This window comes from Semicossyphus pulcher, unplaced genomic scaffold, assembly GCF_022749685.1.
Source record: "Semicossyphus pulcher isolate SPU_LCO1_2020_fin unplaced genomic scaffold, fSemPul1.0.p SCAF_22, whole genome shotgun sequence".
NCBI classification, from domain to species: Eukaryota; Metazoa; Chordata; class Actinopteri; order Labriformes; family Labridae; genus Semicossyphus; species Semicossyphus pulcher.
The window spans coordinates 18170635-18184276 of record NW_027211696.1 but is presented as its reverse complement, the minus strand read 5'-3'; the positions used below and the strand labels follow the sequence as shown (position 1 = coordinate 18184276).

Here is a 13642-nt window from a genome sequence, read left to right as displayed (position 1 = left end):
TAAGAACAGCTTTTAAGGTCGAGGTCAGGGTTAATGTGACGTTTTAGGTACAATCGCAGAGAGCTTGATTAGTAATCAGCACCATGCCTTCTAATGCAGCGAGTATCGACCTGCAGCAGAGCTCCACAGTTCTCAATCATCGTTCTGGTCATTACTGCTGGAATTAATGGCATTACTCACTATAAAAGGAGACACCACCCTTCTGGCCCTTAAAGGAGGAGTCCAGTGCTTTTAAACCTGGGGCCCTGTTTTTACATTTTGTGGGGTTTAAACGTGTAAAAGATACAACAGGTTTATTTTAATTGCTCCAGCAGATTGCTTCACCTGAGCGGCTCACAAAGCGGCTGTCATGGTTGCAACGTAATCCATGCAGGAAAAGAACCCACATCTAAGTATGTCCATTGTTTCTGGTTGATAAAAGAAGCATCTTACCTTAACACAGCTGATATATCACTCTCTTGAAAGCCACCAGACTCCATTGAGAAAACACGGGAGTTGCTGATCAACCGCTGTCTCAATCGGTTAGTTTGTTTCTGTTTTTTTTTTTACTTTATTGTTCTACTGGGCTGGTTTGGATCCATCACAATATTTCTGTAACGCATGATAACACAACACAACTAACACTGAGGCAGCAGTAGACGAGCAACTCGTCTGTTCTGAGAGGTAAAATTACCGTTTATGTCAATGAGGTCTGGTGGATTTGAAGAGAGAAATGTAACACTGGTTTTTGGTTTAAAGTAATAACCTTGAAGATTTTCATGTAAATAAATGTCTGTTAAGTCTCTATCTATCTCTGAATGAGGTAACACAATGGTGATTGAGCTTATGGCCCACTGATGAAAGCCTTTGCATTTGCAGTATTACAGACTGGGTGTCTGTGGTGACTTTCACAGAAAAAAATCACAAGTGGCAGCGCCCAGTTAGTGACGCGTCTGCTTTTCCGCTCTCTGCAAGTGTTGCGAGTAAACAGTAATCTACTATGGCTGAACAAACAAAGAAAAGATGGATGACTACAGATACAACTTCAACAAGAAGTGAAAATCCAAAGAAAAAGAAACAAACTCGACGCTCAGATGAAGCAAACAGTCTGAAAAGGAAAGCGACCGTCAGCCAGGAAAATCAAGAGTTACAACCGGAGCCAACCGTGGACGTCACACATGCAGCACTGTCCGGATATCTGGGAAGTAGGTGCCGCCAAAGAGAACGAAACTGAGATCTTTGAGATTATCACTTTAAAAAAGCAGATTTCTCTTTAAGAGAAATGTCTCTCTGTAGGGATCTTTTCTGAAATGTTGTCAGACACAAGCACTTGTAGTGGATGTACTTTGATTGGGTGCACTTTCCCTCAGAGAATTACGTAGCAGCCATTTAAGCTTGCCTAAAGCTGCTGGTTGAAGCAATCACGTGGAGCATTTCCAAAACTTATTGCACCTATTTATAATTTTAACCGCAAAATAAATACTTGAATAAGATGAGACCCAATGAACTCAGGTGCAGGCAGTTTATTGATGTCCTTCCCAACTCTGCCCACTGACTTCTGAGAGGACGGGACTTCAACCGAATCATGTGGCCCACGTTTGAAAGTACCAGATCTTGTTTCTATGACCAGAAATGATTCAACTGACTGACGAATACAAATGATTTCACTGTTCAGTATGACATCAACTCCACAACTTGATCAGCATTTAATCAGACTCTTGTTGGTGTTAATAATCTTTTCTTCATGTCACTTAGATATGTTTTTCCAAAGCACAGAAATACTAAAACAATCATGTCTGAAATGTTGTTCAAATGAACTGAAGCAGGAGTGTTAAAAGAAAATAAAGTGCACTGATATTAAATCACGCATCACCGTCAATAACCTGCACGCTCGTGTGCTGTTTTCTAATTAGCCTGGATCAATGGCGGCCATTTTTAGTGGGATATTCTGTAGGTGAGTGAGGTGTGAGAGAGCCGGGAGAAGGAACAGAGAGAGAAAGTCGCGCTACCTTAGCAGCTGGTGAATCTGAGGTGGGAGAGAGGAGACGTGACTGTGGGCCCTGTACTGTCAATTACCTCCACCCACCTGCTCCCCTACCCTGCCATGAGCTGCTTCGGCTGCATGCCTCGCACACAGCGCCCGGCTTCAGGCCCCCCGCTCACATGCTGCCCCTCACGCTACCTGATTATTCTGCTGCTGCTAATCAATATTCACACAGGCTCTGGGCATGGGAACCCCTCTCGAGCTGTTGCTTAGTGTTCGGTCAGTCACTGGAAGAGTCTGAGCGAGTGTCTGTCATGGCTCACACATTACGTGATTTAGTATTGGAGGATTTACACAGGCCCCTTACAGCACCTTTACACTGCTGCTGCTGCACTAACCAATGATTCTGCAGCAGTAATAAGAAATAATCATTTCATCCAGTCACAGTTATGTGGATCTGAACAGCTGACGTCTCAACTGCTTATCTTCTAACCGCATATAACAAGACGATTACTGCGCTAGTTGAAGAAAAATGGGAGTGATAGTTGAAAGGTTACAGAGCCACATATCTATAACTCCTCTTGTTCTATTTTGCCAGTTATGTAGCCGGTATATACGTTAAATCATCTGATGATAAACTTTTTAAAACAAACTGGAGATAAGAAAGTAGCCCCGACGTCACCGGATGCTTTTCATGTCGCCAAAAGTGACCATATTTGGACAAGAGGATGGTTACTAGGGCGGCACAATAAATTTAATATTAATCCCGATGATGATTTTGTCTTCCCACGATAAAATAAACATGATTGACGGTGATATTGATGTTTAAAATACTTGCTCCGCCCGTTGAAAATTCTGCTGCATATCAAATCAAACGCTCTCTAAACAAACAGCCACTCCACCAGGGGGCGATGGAGAGCTTATGAGCGCCTACCTTGCAGCGGCAGTTTGGAGTGGAAGAGTGAACAACAGAGACGGTCGGGAGAAACAAAAGTCAAACGTGTGGAACAGAAGACGAAGAGCTGGTCCCCTGAAACTGCGAGTCGTCGCGTGTTTTGAGATATTTCATGTTTAGGGTGAGTGATGTTAAGCGCTGCAGTGCATGACACTTACACCTGCGCCGCAAAGCAACACGACTAACTTGTTCAAGAAGCTGAAAAAGCTGCACAAAGTGCTGCATGATGAGTGTATGAAGGCCGAGAGGAAGAAAAAGCTACTCCCCATCCTCGTCCAGCGTCAAGTCAGAGACGCCGCAAAGAAGACACCCTGTCCACTCAACTCCCAAAGACACACTGAAATTACCCATGATGCACCAATGCAAAGATGCACCAAATCCAGGTAAAGAACCTAATTTTGATGAAAAAATGTGTCCTGAAAATAATCGTGAGTATCATTCTCGTGACGCCCCATTGGTCACGCGTTGCTATGTCTCTACCCTGAATTACGAACGCAGTGGTAGTGACATGTCAATCACAGGCAGCCGCACACTTTCGCACACACCCTACTCTACCATCTATTTGACCCTAAATGGAACCATAATTTAAAAAATAAACAACATGCTGTATTTAAGATGTCTTTGAACTAACAACTGGCATAAACACGTAAAAAAAACGTTTACAGAGACAATAAGTCGAATGAGAAGTACGCTCATTTTCTGGTAGACCTCTATGTTTGATATGATCGCCCCCTTCTGGCCCTTAGAAGGATCTCAGGTTTGAGGCACTTCTGCGTTGGCTTCACTTCACTTTCAAGCCCAAACAGAATAAAAATGCTCCATATGAACACCTCAGTCAGAAAGAAAAATCTCCAAACCAATTGAAATATCTTTAGTTTGCAGAGGGAAAGTTTTAAATTTACTGATTTAAATTTGACCAAACAAGCCAAATAAATTAATCCCTTTGTTTACACTCTGTTTATTTCTCAACCCAAGTGTCCAAAAGACAAAAGAATGGAAGACAGATCTCGGACAACAAAAGTTGTCGTACACCTGAAAGGATGAATCGTTTTAATATCAAAGCTTTCTCCCAGACTGTAACAGAAGCTAAACTTAGAAACTTCCAACATATGACATGGTGGTGGTTTTAAAAGCTTGACTCATAGGGGGGAGAGAATATTGTATACACTTATGAAAGTGTTGTAATATTCACAATGGAATCAGTACAATGTACAGGATGTAGCTGGGTACACGGTACAAAATGTCCACTTACACTCTTATATCTATTTATTTTTGTTTAATTCTATTTTAAGTTTTTTAACAAACCGAATTAAACAAATAAATACAAACTTAATTCCTTGAGTGACGCAAACCCACATGACCTGATTATTGTTCTGTATGAGGAAGTTCCCTCTGTGACGCTCACGTGCTGAGTCGCACACAAATTAAATGAATCATAAAAGAACAACTCTACAGATGACAAATGTAATCATGATGTATCTCCATAATTAATGTCTTAATAATGTCGTACCTCGATGTTCTTGCTCGCCACGTTCTTCACGACAGCGGGAAACAGCTCGGAGGCGTTTTTCCCTTTGGCAATCAGCTGGAAACAAATCAAACAATTTTTACCCACAAATTTTATCACTTATATTTAACTCAACAGCTTGAAAAGTACACAACAATATTAGTACTTAAATGTGAATTCCCATGATGCACTCACCCCAACAACCCTTTTCATGGCCTCCAGTTTGAGCGACTCCTTGTTGCTCTCCAACATCTCTTTAAGGTCTTCATTCCTGAGGACACAAATGACTGTTACTTATAAAGTAGTTATTAGAGTCAGCATTAATGAAACATAGTGGGCCCTGCTGACTGGACTAATCAGAAGAGTTAGAGCTTGACCAAAGGTAGTGTGAAAGCTCCATGTATGCAGCATCTGTGTCCGCTTCACAGATCACAGGACATGCATGCTCGGGTCACAGTGGCTCCTATAGGCCAAACTATTCTGTACCCTGTTTAGCCTATAGGAGCTGAAGTATGAAGTGCACTGACAACAACACCACCCAAACAGCAAGAATGTCATCTTCAGCGACGCAACAGCTGCAACAATTTCTGCCAAATCTGCACTCACATGATAGGACAGCGCTCATTCCTTGGCTAATGCTAACACACACGTTGCTATTGTGCAGCTACACGGGTTGTTTGTTCCACACAGAGGCTCAGCACTGACACGGAAAACAACATGTGGCACAGAAATGTAGGGCACCTTTCTCTGAGGTGAGCGCAGAAACATACCTGAACCACTGTAGCTGTGAGGCTGCAGTCGGGCAGTCATCAACTTTGTTTCAGACTAAAAAATCTCAATAACTATTCGAGACTTTAGAGTATGATTCCTATTTACGAAGGTTATGCCCTGACTTTTCATTAAGCACCATAATCAGGTCAGAATTCTTGATTTATGACCAAGTACTTACACTTACTTTGTCGCCTATATTTAGCTTACTATTTTCATTTTATTTTTCAAGTAAATGTCTGTTAAGTCTGTATCTATCGCCCAATGAGGTAACACAATGGTGATTGAGCCTATGGCCCACTGCAGTATATAGTTTTATTATGAACTGAGTGTCTGTGGCGACTTTAGTGGAAAAAAATCCCAAGCGGCGCCCAGTTAGTGATGCGTTTTCCATCAGCCACCAGTGGTTGGTCTGCCAGAGAGGGTAGGCGGAGCTAAGTGGCTGCTTCTCCGCTCTCTGCAAGTGTTGCGAGTAAACAGTAATCTACTATGGCTGAACAAACAAAGAAAAGATGGATGACTACAGATACAACTTCAACAAGAAGTGAAAATCCAAAGAAGAAGAAACAAACTCGACGCTCAGATGAAGCAAACAGTCTGAAAAGGAAAGCGACCGTCAGCCAGGAAAATCAAGAGTTACAACCGGAGCCAACCGTGGACGTCACACATGCAGCACTGTCTGGATATCTGGGAAGTGTGCTCCCGCAATTACAAGCAATTACAAGTAATTACTGTTTATCACCATAGGTGTCGCCAAAGAGAACAAAACTGAGATTATTACTTTCTCATTGTTACAGTGAGCATTTTAGGAACTTACATTACCATTAAGCTAATAACACAGCTTTGCTTTAGTTGCACAGAGCAGTTATCTAATCACTGGCTGAATTGACTTCAATTCTGATATTATATTGTGGTTCATTCAAAACATAATCTTTGCAGGGTTAAAGTTAAAAGGCTACAGCATGATTGAAATGGCAACCTAAATAATAAATGTATTATTTCCCTTGATTGGTTTGCCCTTACTTAGATATGTAACCTTAATTTAAGAAAATATTGCAACAATTATCAGACTATTTAGTTTGCATATCCTTTTCTTGGCAAAGAAACGGCAGCAAACTTTAAAAAACTGTGTTTTTAAAGTGTAACAAGAGACACGGAAGCACTGATGAGAAAACAATAAAAACTCAAGAGAAAGAAGAACAGAGTCCTCAGAGTGCTGCGGTGGCTGATCTTACTACAGTACAGTACCCGGCTTTGTGTGTCTCCTTGGGGTTACTCTTGGTGTGTGTGAGGGCCTGTTCTTCCTGACTGAGCCCGCTCCTCAAACTGAGCTGTAAGTTCTCAGCAGACACCAGCGCCGTCCTCATGGCTCCCACCGCGTCCGAGCGCAGAGAAGACAAACCAACATCCATACCGGCTTTCCTCCACAGCAGTCCAACAACACACTCCTTCTGTGAGTGTGTCTCTCAGCCGTCTAAAGAAAAGCGTCCACAAACCCAACAGACTGTATTTCAAGTAACTCAGGAGTGAAGCGGAGCTGTGGTAATTACTTTCCTTCAGGCTGTGTGTCTCTCTCTTTATTTACAGTTGTCTTCTCCTCTCGTTCTTGTTCATAACTGTCAGATCTGGAGAGAGTGGGAAAACGGCTCAGGCTTCACTGGCTTCGTGCCTGTCAGTCACTTCTCCCTTCCTCTTCTCTTGGGCAAAAAAGAGTCACAAGATGCCCCGTCAGCTCTCTAACAGCAAGTCATACTCAAGCTTGAGTAGTGCCTGCTCACTCGGGTGAAACCTCTGCGCCTTCAGTCGTCCATGTTCCTTCTGAAACTTGCTGCCGGTCAGCTGTGCTCGACGCCTGTTAAGTTGTTTGCTCGTGGAAACTCTAGGCAGCCATCTCACCGGCTTTCTGGTTGTGTGTGTGACTCTGTGTCTCCTGTGTCCGTGGTCACTTCCCTCAAGGGGGAAAAAGGAGGGCCTTATCTACACTGGTGGGTAAACACTGAGCTACTTTTCATCACCTCCACTGTGACTGCACAATAATCCACTTTAGCTTGACACCGCTGCGAGCGCAAACACTGCCAAGTTGGGCCAACAGGACAGGCCCACATCAAAGATAACGGCGCTAATTTGAATGTCAGGAAATAGCTGTTAAGCCGTGAATGTAACAGTGGTGTTTACTTTACAACATATTTGTTCTTGAATCACAGATCTCTAGCTGTTAACATTTGTAATAAACCTTTAATGAAGCAGAGTTTCAACTGTTCTTTCGTCACCTGCATGCGACCTAGATCTGATACTGTTTAAACCAGGCCTGCAGGATAAGAAGAAAATCTGACGACGTCCGATAACAATGTTCAATATACTATTAAAGTTAGCATACTAGCCATAACACCTGCTGTTTAGCATGTATAACACAGTGCCCTTAACAAGTTCTCCCTTCATGAATCTAAATTTCCAAAAAGCTAAAGTGATGTGTTTTATGCCTTCGTGCTCGCTAACCTTTTAGTTGCCAACAAACTGACACCAATTTTTCCAAGTGAAGCTGACTGCGAGCCGGTGCTACAATGGTGCGAATCCATGTATCCAGGGCTCCCTCTGACAGCGTTCGTGTGTCGAACTTGTTAGCTTACAATACACAATTTACACATTCACCAGATGCAACACAATAGTAGCTTAGTTTGAAGTCATGTTTCAGGACATCTGTTAAAGTCTCCGTTTTAGCTCAGTTTTAGGTCTCCACTAATCTCTATTTAGGCAGTGATGTGGATTTTAGGGACGGCAAGTGTTTCCGTTTGTAGTACGCTTGTAGCCCGAGTAATATTGGCCAATCATGTATCCGCAGGCGGCGGCGTATGCAAGTAAAACAGTCAGTGAGGAGAGCAAAAGCCAGCAGAACGTAATCTGCCTTAACGACACCCCGGCTCCCATCAGCGTCATCTGATAATGATTTAGCTTCTTATTAATCTCTATAAACAGACATCTGCATGCTAACAGCTAACAATCTGTTCTAGATCTAAAATTTAACTTGAGATAAATTCCCTTGACATTATGTCACAAAAGCCGTTCAGCGTTGAGATTTCCCGACTTCCTCGAATGCATCAGACCGACACGACCTCTGTTCAACAAAGAGCATTGTAAAAGGTTTCTTCTCCTCTTGAGGACAGACCTGACAAAGCTTCAATTTTTACTTCTTACAAATCTGCGTCATGATGTTGAAATTTCGGCAAAGGTAATTCTTTCTGTAAACAATACAGCACGCAGAGAAGAAAGTCTTGACTGGAAGTTGTTTATCGGTAACCGCCGGCTACACGCCCGACATGTTCACTGTTGTCCCCAGAGGCTATATCGTCGTCAGACTATAGCCGATGGGATCCGAGATTTGGTCTCCACCAACTCACGAGGGAAGTTACTCACATCATGTAGCATAAAGTGGATTTTAAGTAACAGACGCCTACAGAGACTGAAAACAGACAGAAGTTTGGTTAGGTTTTAGACCATCATAAAAAAGGCTGCAGCTATGACGATGAGTCAGAGAAGAGACTGTAAATAAGTTAAAGAAACACTTTTATGCAATGATTGATCTTTTAGTTGTCAAAAATTATTTGATTATTGATGAATAGGTGATACATTTTGTCATTCCAACTTCTTTAGTTCTCTGTTGTCTTTAATCCTCAATGAAGGGAACTATCTCCTGGTTATAGAGCGAGCACCTTTTTTGTGGACACTCAATTAATTTTAGAACAAACAACTAATCGATAAATCAAGAAAACAATTGACAAAAACTATAACGAAAAACGATAACCTCAAAATGCCATAACGAATTATCATTATCTTAAAAACTATTCAATCTTTTTAAGAAAAATAGAGACAGTAAGGGAGTGATGATGTGATGTTTCAGTCGTTGTTTTTCTACGACAAACGCAAACACACACACACACACACACACACACACACACACACACACACACACACACACACACACACACCAACAAGGACTTCTTTGTTGACATAGGACTGTTTTCTACATGAAGAAACGTCGGCTTTAACAGGATATTATAGGCCCACACAAACCAAACTATTAACCCGCCCTTTAAATAGATTTAATGATCAAAATAGTAACTTTAACCGCAGCTTAAATGAAACTGTTCACACAACAAATCCATATAACCAAACCACTCAGCCACTGTGAAATACCTCTTCAGTCACAGATGATAGATTAGTCACATGGTTCTACGCCTGGCACACAGCTTTCAGTGAGAGCACAGAGCACTGCAGGAATTTCTTTGAGCGATTTCAGACAGCAAAAACACACCTTCATTAATGGGAAACAGTCCTCCACTCGTCCTAAAACACGCGGAGGCAACTTTTATTTAACAAATATGCAACACACATGCAGAGGAGGACAGAGCATGTGTGCTTGCACTAATATAAGATACTTGTACTGGCACAGCTCGGGATGCACAGATGTGTGCATCGTGGATTGTGTCAGACAGACACAGAAGCATCATTCATGGACCTGTATTTTCTTTCTGGTCTCCCAGCTTGGCCTAAAGAGGCAGACGTATGACCTGGCCTAGTGACTGATGGTCATGTGATGCAGCTTAGAGGGTCATTTGTGCATAATAAGCAACATGTACCACAATATAAAGTCATAAATCCTGCTGCAAAGAGTACTAAAAACAGTGAGAAGTTGTCGTGTAACCTCAGATATCAGGAAATTTAGTGACATAATTTCTTCTTGGAATGAATGAACTAATTAAGGCTAATAATGAGCGCTGAAAACCAACCAAGCAGCTCAAATCTGATTAGCTATTACTAGATCTACACATGCAGCTTATCACCAACTCAGAAAGCGTGAAACCAGAGTCAGATAAGCTGCACAAACACTGATTCTGCAGGAAATTACAAACTGCAAACAGTAGATATACTTATGATCTGCTGCCCTCTAGTGGCAGGTTTCTGACATGACCCTCAAAACAGAACCGAAAGATGCTGACGATCCAGTTTCAGGTTTATTAAGTGTCAGGCTGATTTAACATGGCTTTGTGCAAGCTATACGAAAGGTAAACATGATCTGATGTTTGGATAAAGTATCACAAGTCTGCACTTTTTCACCTTTCATCTTGAACACCCATGTGGCTATTACAAACCAATGAAATTGCTGTGCTTGGTGCAAAATGCTCTTATGTCTTTACAGACTCTAGTAGCTCAAACTCTGAAGATGTACATTCAAACACGACTCATTCTTTCCTTATCTATTCAAACCCATAAATGATAATAAAACACAGAGGGTCACTTGGCCGAGATGAAGCATATAAAACAGGTGGTTAAAAAGGCCTGACATCTCAAGTTCATATAAATAAAAGCCCACAACACAAACCTCTACTTTCAAACCAACTCAAGCCATCAAAAACACCTGAGCAACTTTTAATGAATGACTTAATTGCTAGTTTAGTCACAGATTGTTAAAGAAGCACTAAGGAATCAAAAGAATTAATCTACAAGTCAATATGATGAAGAAGAAGAGAGTCAACTAGCTGCTGATAAACATTCAATACACCAACCAACCCTGTGTGCAACATGTGATACACATGAACATAAATTAACCCCTGTCATGCATACACACGCCAGGCTGTAGCCCCGCAGCAATATCGCTGATTAGCAGGCCTATCATAGCATATCAGTGTCATTTATCGTACTCCATACAGTTTATTATACGTACAACATTTAACACTCCTTCATGTATTAAAGTTACTGCAGGGTAGAGTTTAGTTTTCAGTTTGTCATTTGACTACAGTATGATAAGGCCTGTGGTGGTCAGTCCAATCACCTGCTGGCTGGTATGTTACAGCGTTACAGTGTTACAGTGTTATAATTTCATCTAGCAGATGCTTGTGTACTCCTTTCATGCTGGTTTAATCAATGTGATAAATAAGAATTTTCACCTTTGTATAAGAAAGAAATAGTTTGTTACACCTTCAATAAAGTAAGAAGCTCACTCATTATTTAAGAAGACTTTACTGTGTTACACTCGCTCTCAAAATCCTCCAAAATAAGGAATTCTTCTGTCTTCTTGGGGAAACGAAAAGTGGACGTCATTCAGACTGAAGTGTCATTTCTGCTTGGATTAGCGTCTGCCTCTGATACAGTATACTTTAATGGTTAAAGACTTGTTTACTGAGCTGATCTAGATGACTTATCTGCTGTTGTTTTTTAGTTTAAGTAAGACCTTAAGAGAGTTGTTTCTTGTCAACTATTACAAGTCTACTCATTGCTTAAAATGTTATATTAAGTTTTATTATTGTGTCATGCATGCAACTATGGGAATCAGACTAAATGCTGATTAATATTGGCTTATTTTCCAGGCTTTTAACACAAATTAGGGGAATTTAAATGCATGAGAATAAAACAAATATGCTACTTCTTGATCACCTGGAGACCACCTGGATCACATGTTTGGGCAATCAGCATTTTCAGTAAGAGCAACAGAAAGGTGGAACTCAATTCCCACTCATATCAGAGACTGCACCAGCTTAAGCATTTTTAAAACAAAACTTAAAACATGGCTTCAGGCAAACCAGTCATGTGATTGAACCATCCTCCAACATGGAGAGAAGGAAAGATATATTGCAATGTGTGTTGTTTTGTCATACACTGTTTGTCAAATGTGTTAATTTGTACTGTTTAAACTGTTTGTATTGTAATGTGTATTTTTTTTAGATCTCCCTGCCCAGAGACCACAGATGTGAATCAGCTTGCTGACTCTGGCCCTACAGCTGTGTTGTGCACGGCCCCGTCAAATAAACTAATAAACTAAGCTAAACATAGGGTATTTTAAGGGTTGAGACAATTTTTTTATGTGTGTATGATAGAATTGTGAAACCTATTTCGTTTCCTGAGTATATAAGAACAAAACCATATATCAACTATGCAAATAAAGATCTTCAAGATGTTTCAAGATGTTATGATAAAACAAGTATATTTCACTCTGTAACGTTAAATTGTATCATGCAGCTGCGTAAACCTGTTTTCCCTTGTGAATAGCGGCTTTATGTCAAAGGGCCAGTTCTACAACACAAGGGTTGAATAAAACAGAGTAGCAGGTATAGAAAACACCTCAATAAGACATCAAAAACAATACTTAACCATATTTAATGATACCGTGGCAAACAACAGTCCGTCGCCATCACTAACTAGCTTGTTGATGATGCAGGGACTTGCTGGCCTTTTAAAAACAGCTAAACTGGAAGTTAGCCGCACAAAGTTTACTATAGCAATCTAATTAGCTAACTTTACCACAATGGAACAGCTTGTACAACAGACAGGACACATGCTAAGCTAGCTTACTTTTTGAAGTCAGCGCTGAACAGTCCAAAGGCAGCTCCGGTGCTGGAGGAGGTCGGGGTGGTCTCCTGACCCGCTTCAACGGCAGCCTCCGCTCCTCCTTGGTCGTTGTACAAGGCGGCTGTCGACATGCTTCAGCTTTTAAATAAGTTTACGTATGTTTTGCCACACTTCCGACTTATAAACTGCACATTAACTATATTACTGTAACGTAGCTTATAAAGTTCCTGCACAGCCAAACTTCTCCGAGATTTCACCCAACTTTTTTACACGCAGTAGCGGAAGTGTGAGCTGGACAAGTTGGTGTCACATGACAGGGCTTCAGCTGCAGATGGAACATAGATCCGCAATTTCTAGAAATGATAGCTTTAACTGCCCTAACTGACGACTCGTTTATGATTTCCAGATCTATGATGAAAACGCCCCGAACCGTTGTGTTGCCGTGGTAACAACGGTACTGTGGTTCTAATCGGAAAGGGAGAAAGTGAACGAAAATGTCTGTACTCGTCAAACTTTTTCAATGATTTAACATTAAATTATGGGATAAAAAAAAAGAAATACATCGATGATGAACTACTACTCCAGATAACTGTCATAACCTTATTACGTTTCTTTTTGAGATACAACAATTACAGTTACAACAATTAATGTACCAAACCAATTTGCCATTGTGATTAATATCATACATTTAATGCCCCTTTTAGTTTGAAATGTTTAATTTTTCGAAAACTGTCTCCCAAACCCTTTAAAAGCGGGGGCGGTGTAGGGAGTCAAATATTATTCTGCATGAATTTCTTAAAGAAATGTTTACATTAATGAGGAAAAGGAAAAACAAGAAAAAGGCAATCGGGAGTACACTGAAATAAAAGTGTCCCACCGTTTCATACTTTTTTGTTTACTAAACTTATAGATTAAAGCAGAGATCTTAGTTTTTGGGCCTTGGTGGTGACTTAGATCATTTCTGTGTGAGAAATAAAAACTTTTCACCACCCATTTTTTTTATTGAGAAAGATCATTCTAACAAGCAGGGTAAAAGCTTATTTAGAAAACACAAAGAAAAATAAAAGACAGGGGATCTTGTAAACACTGAGATTAGAAATTGATCCAT

At 40.9% G+C, this 13642-nt stretch overlaps 1 protein-coding gene across 2 annotated transcripts in view; it reads right to left on the bottom strand.

Annotated features, from left to right (window-relative positions):
* The window catches only part of ap3b1a (adaptor related protein complex 3 subunit beta 1a), a 72089-nt gene extending 59299 nt beyond the window's left edge, over nt 1–12790 (bottom strand). Inside the window, exons 1-3 of one of the 2 annotated variants that reach the window (XM_069673073.1) lie at nt 12538–12790; nt 4621–4696; nt 4429–4503 (exon numbers count right to left, since the gene is read on the bottom strand). In XM_069673073.1, coding sequence (XP_069529174.1) covers nt 4429–4503; nt 4621–4696; nt 12538–12665 — 279 coding nt within the window. In that variant the 5' untranslated portion in view covers nt 12666–12790. Of the gene's footprint in view, nt 1–4428; nt 4504–4620; nt 4697–6441; nt 6606–12537 lie in introns of those variants that run through there. The other variant, XM_069673072.1, reaches the window with a different exon arrangement.
* Between the last annotated feature and the right edge of the window lie 852 nt (nt 12791–13642).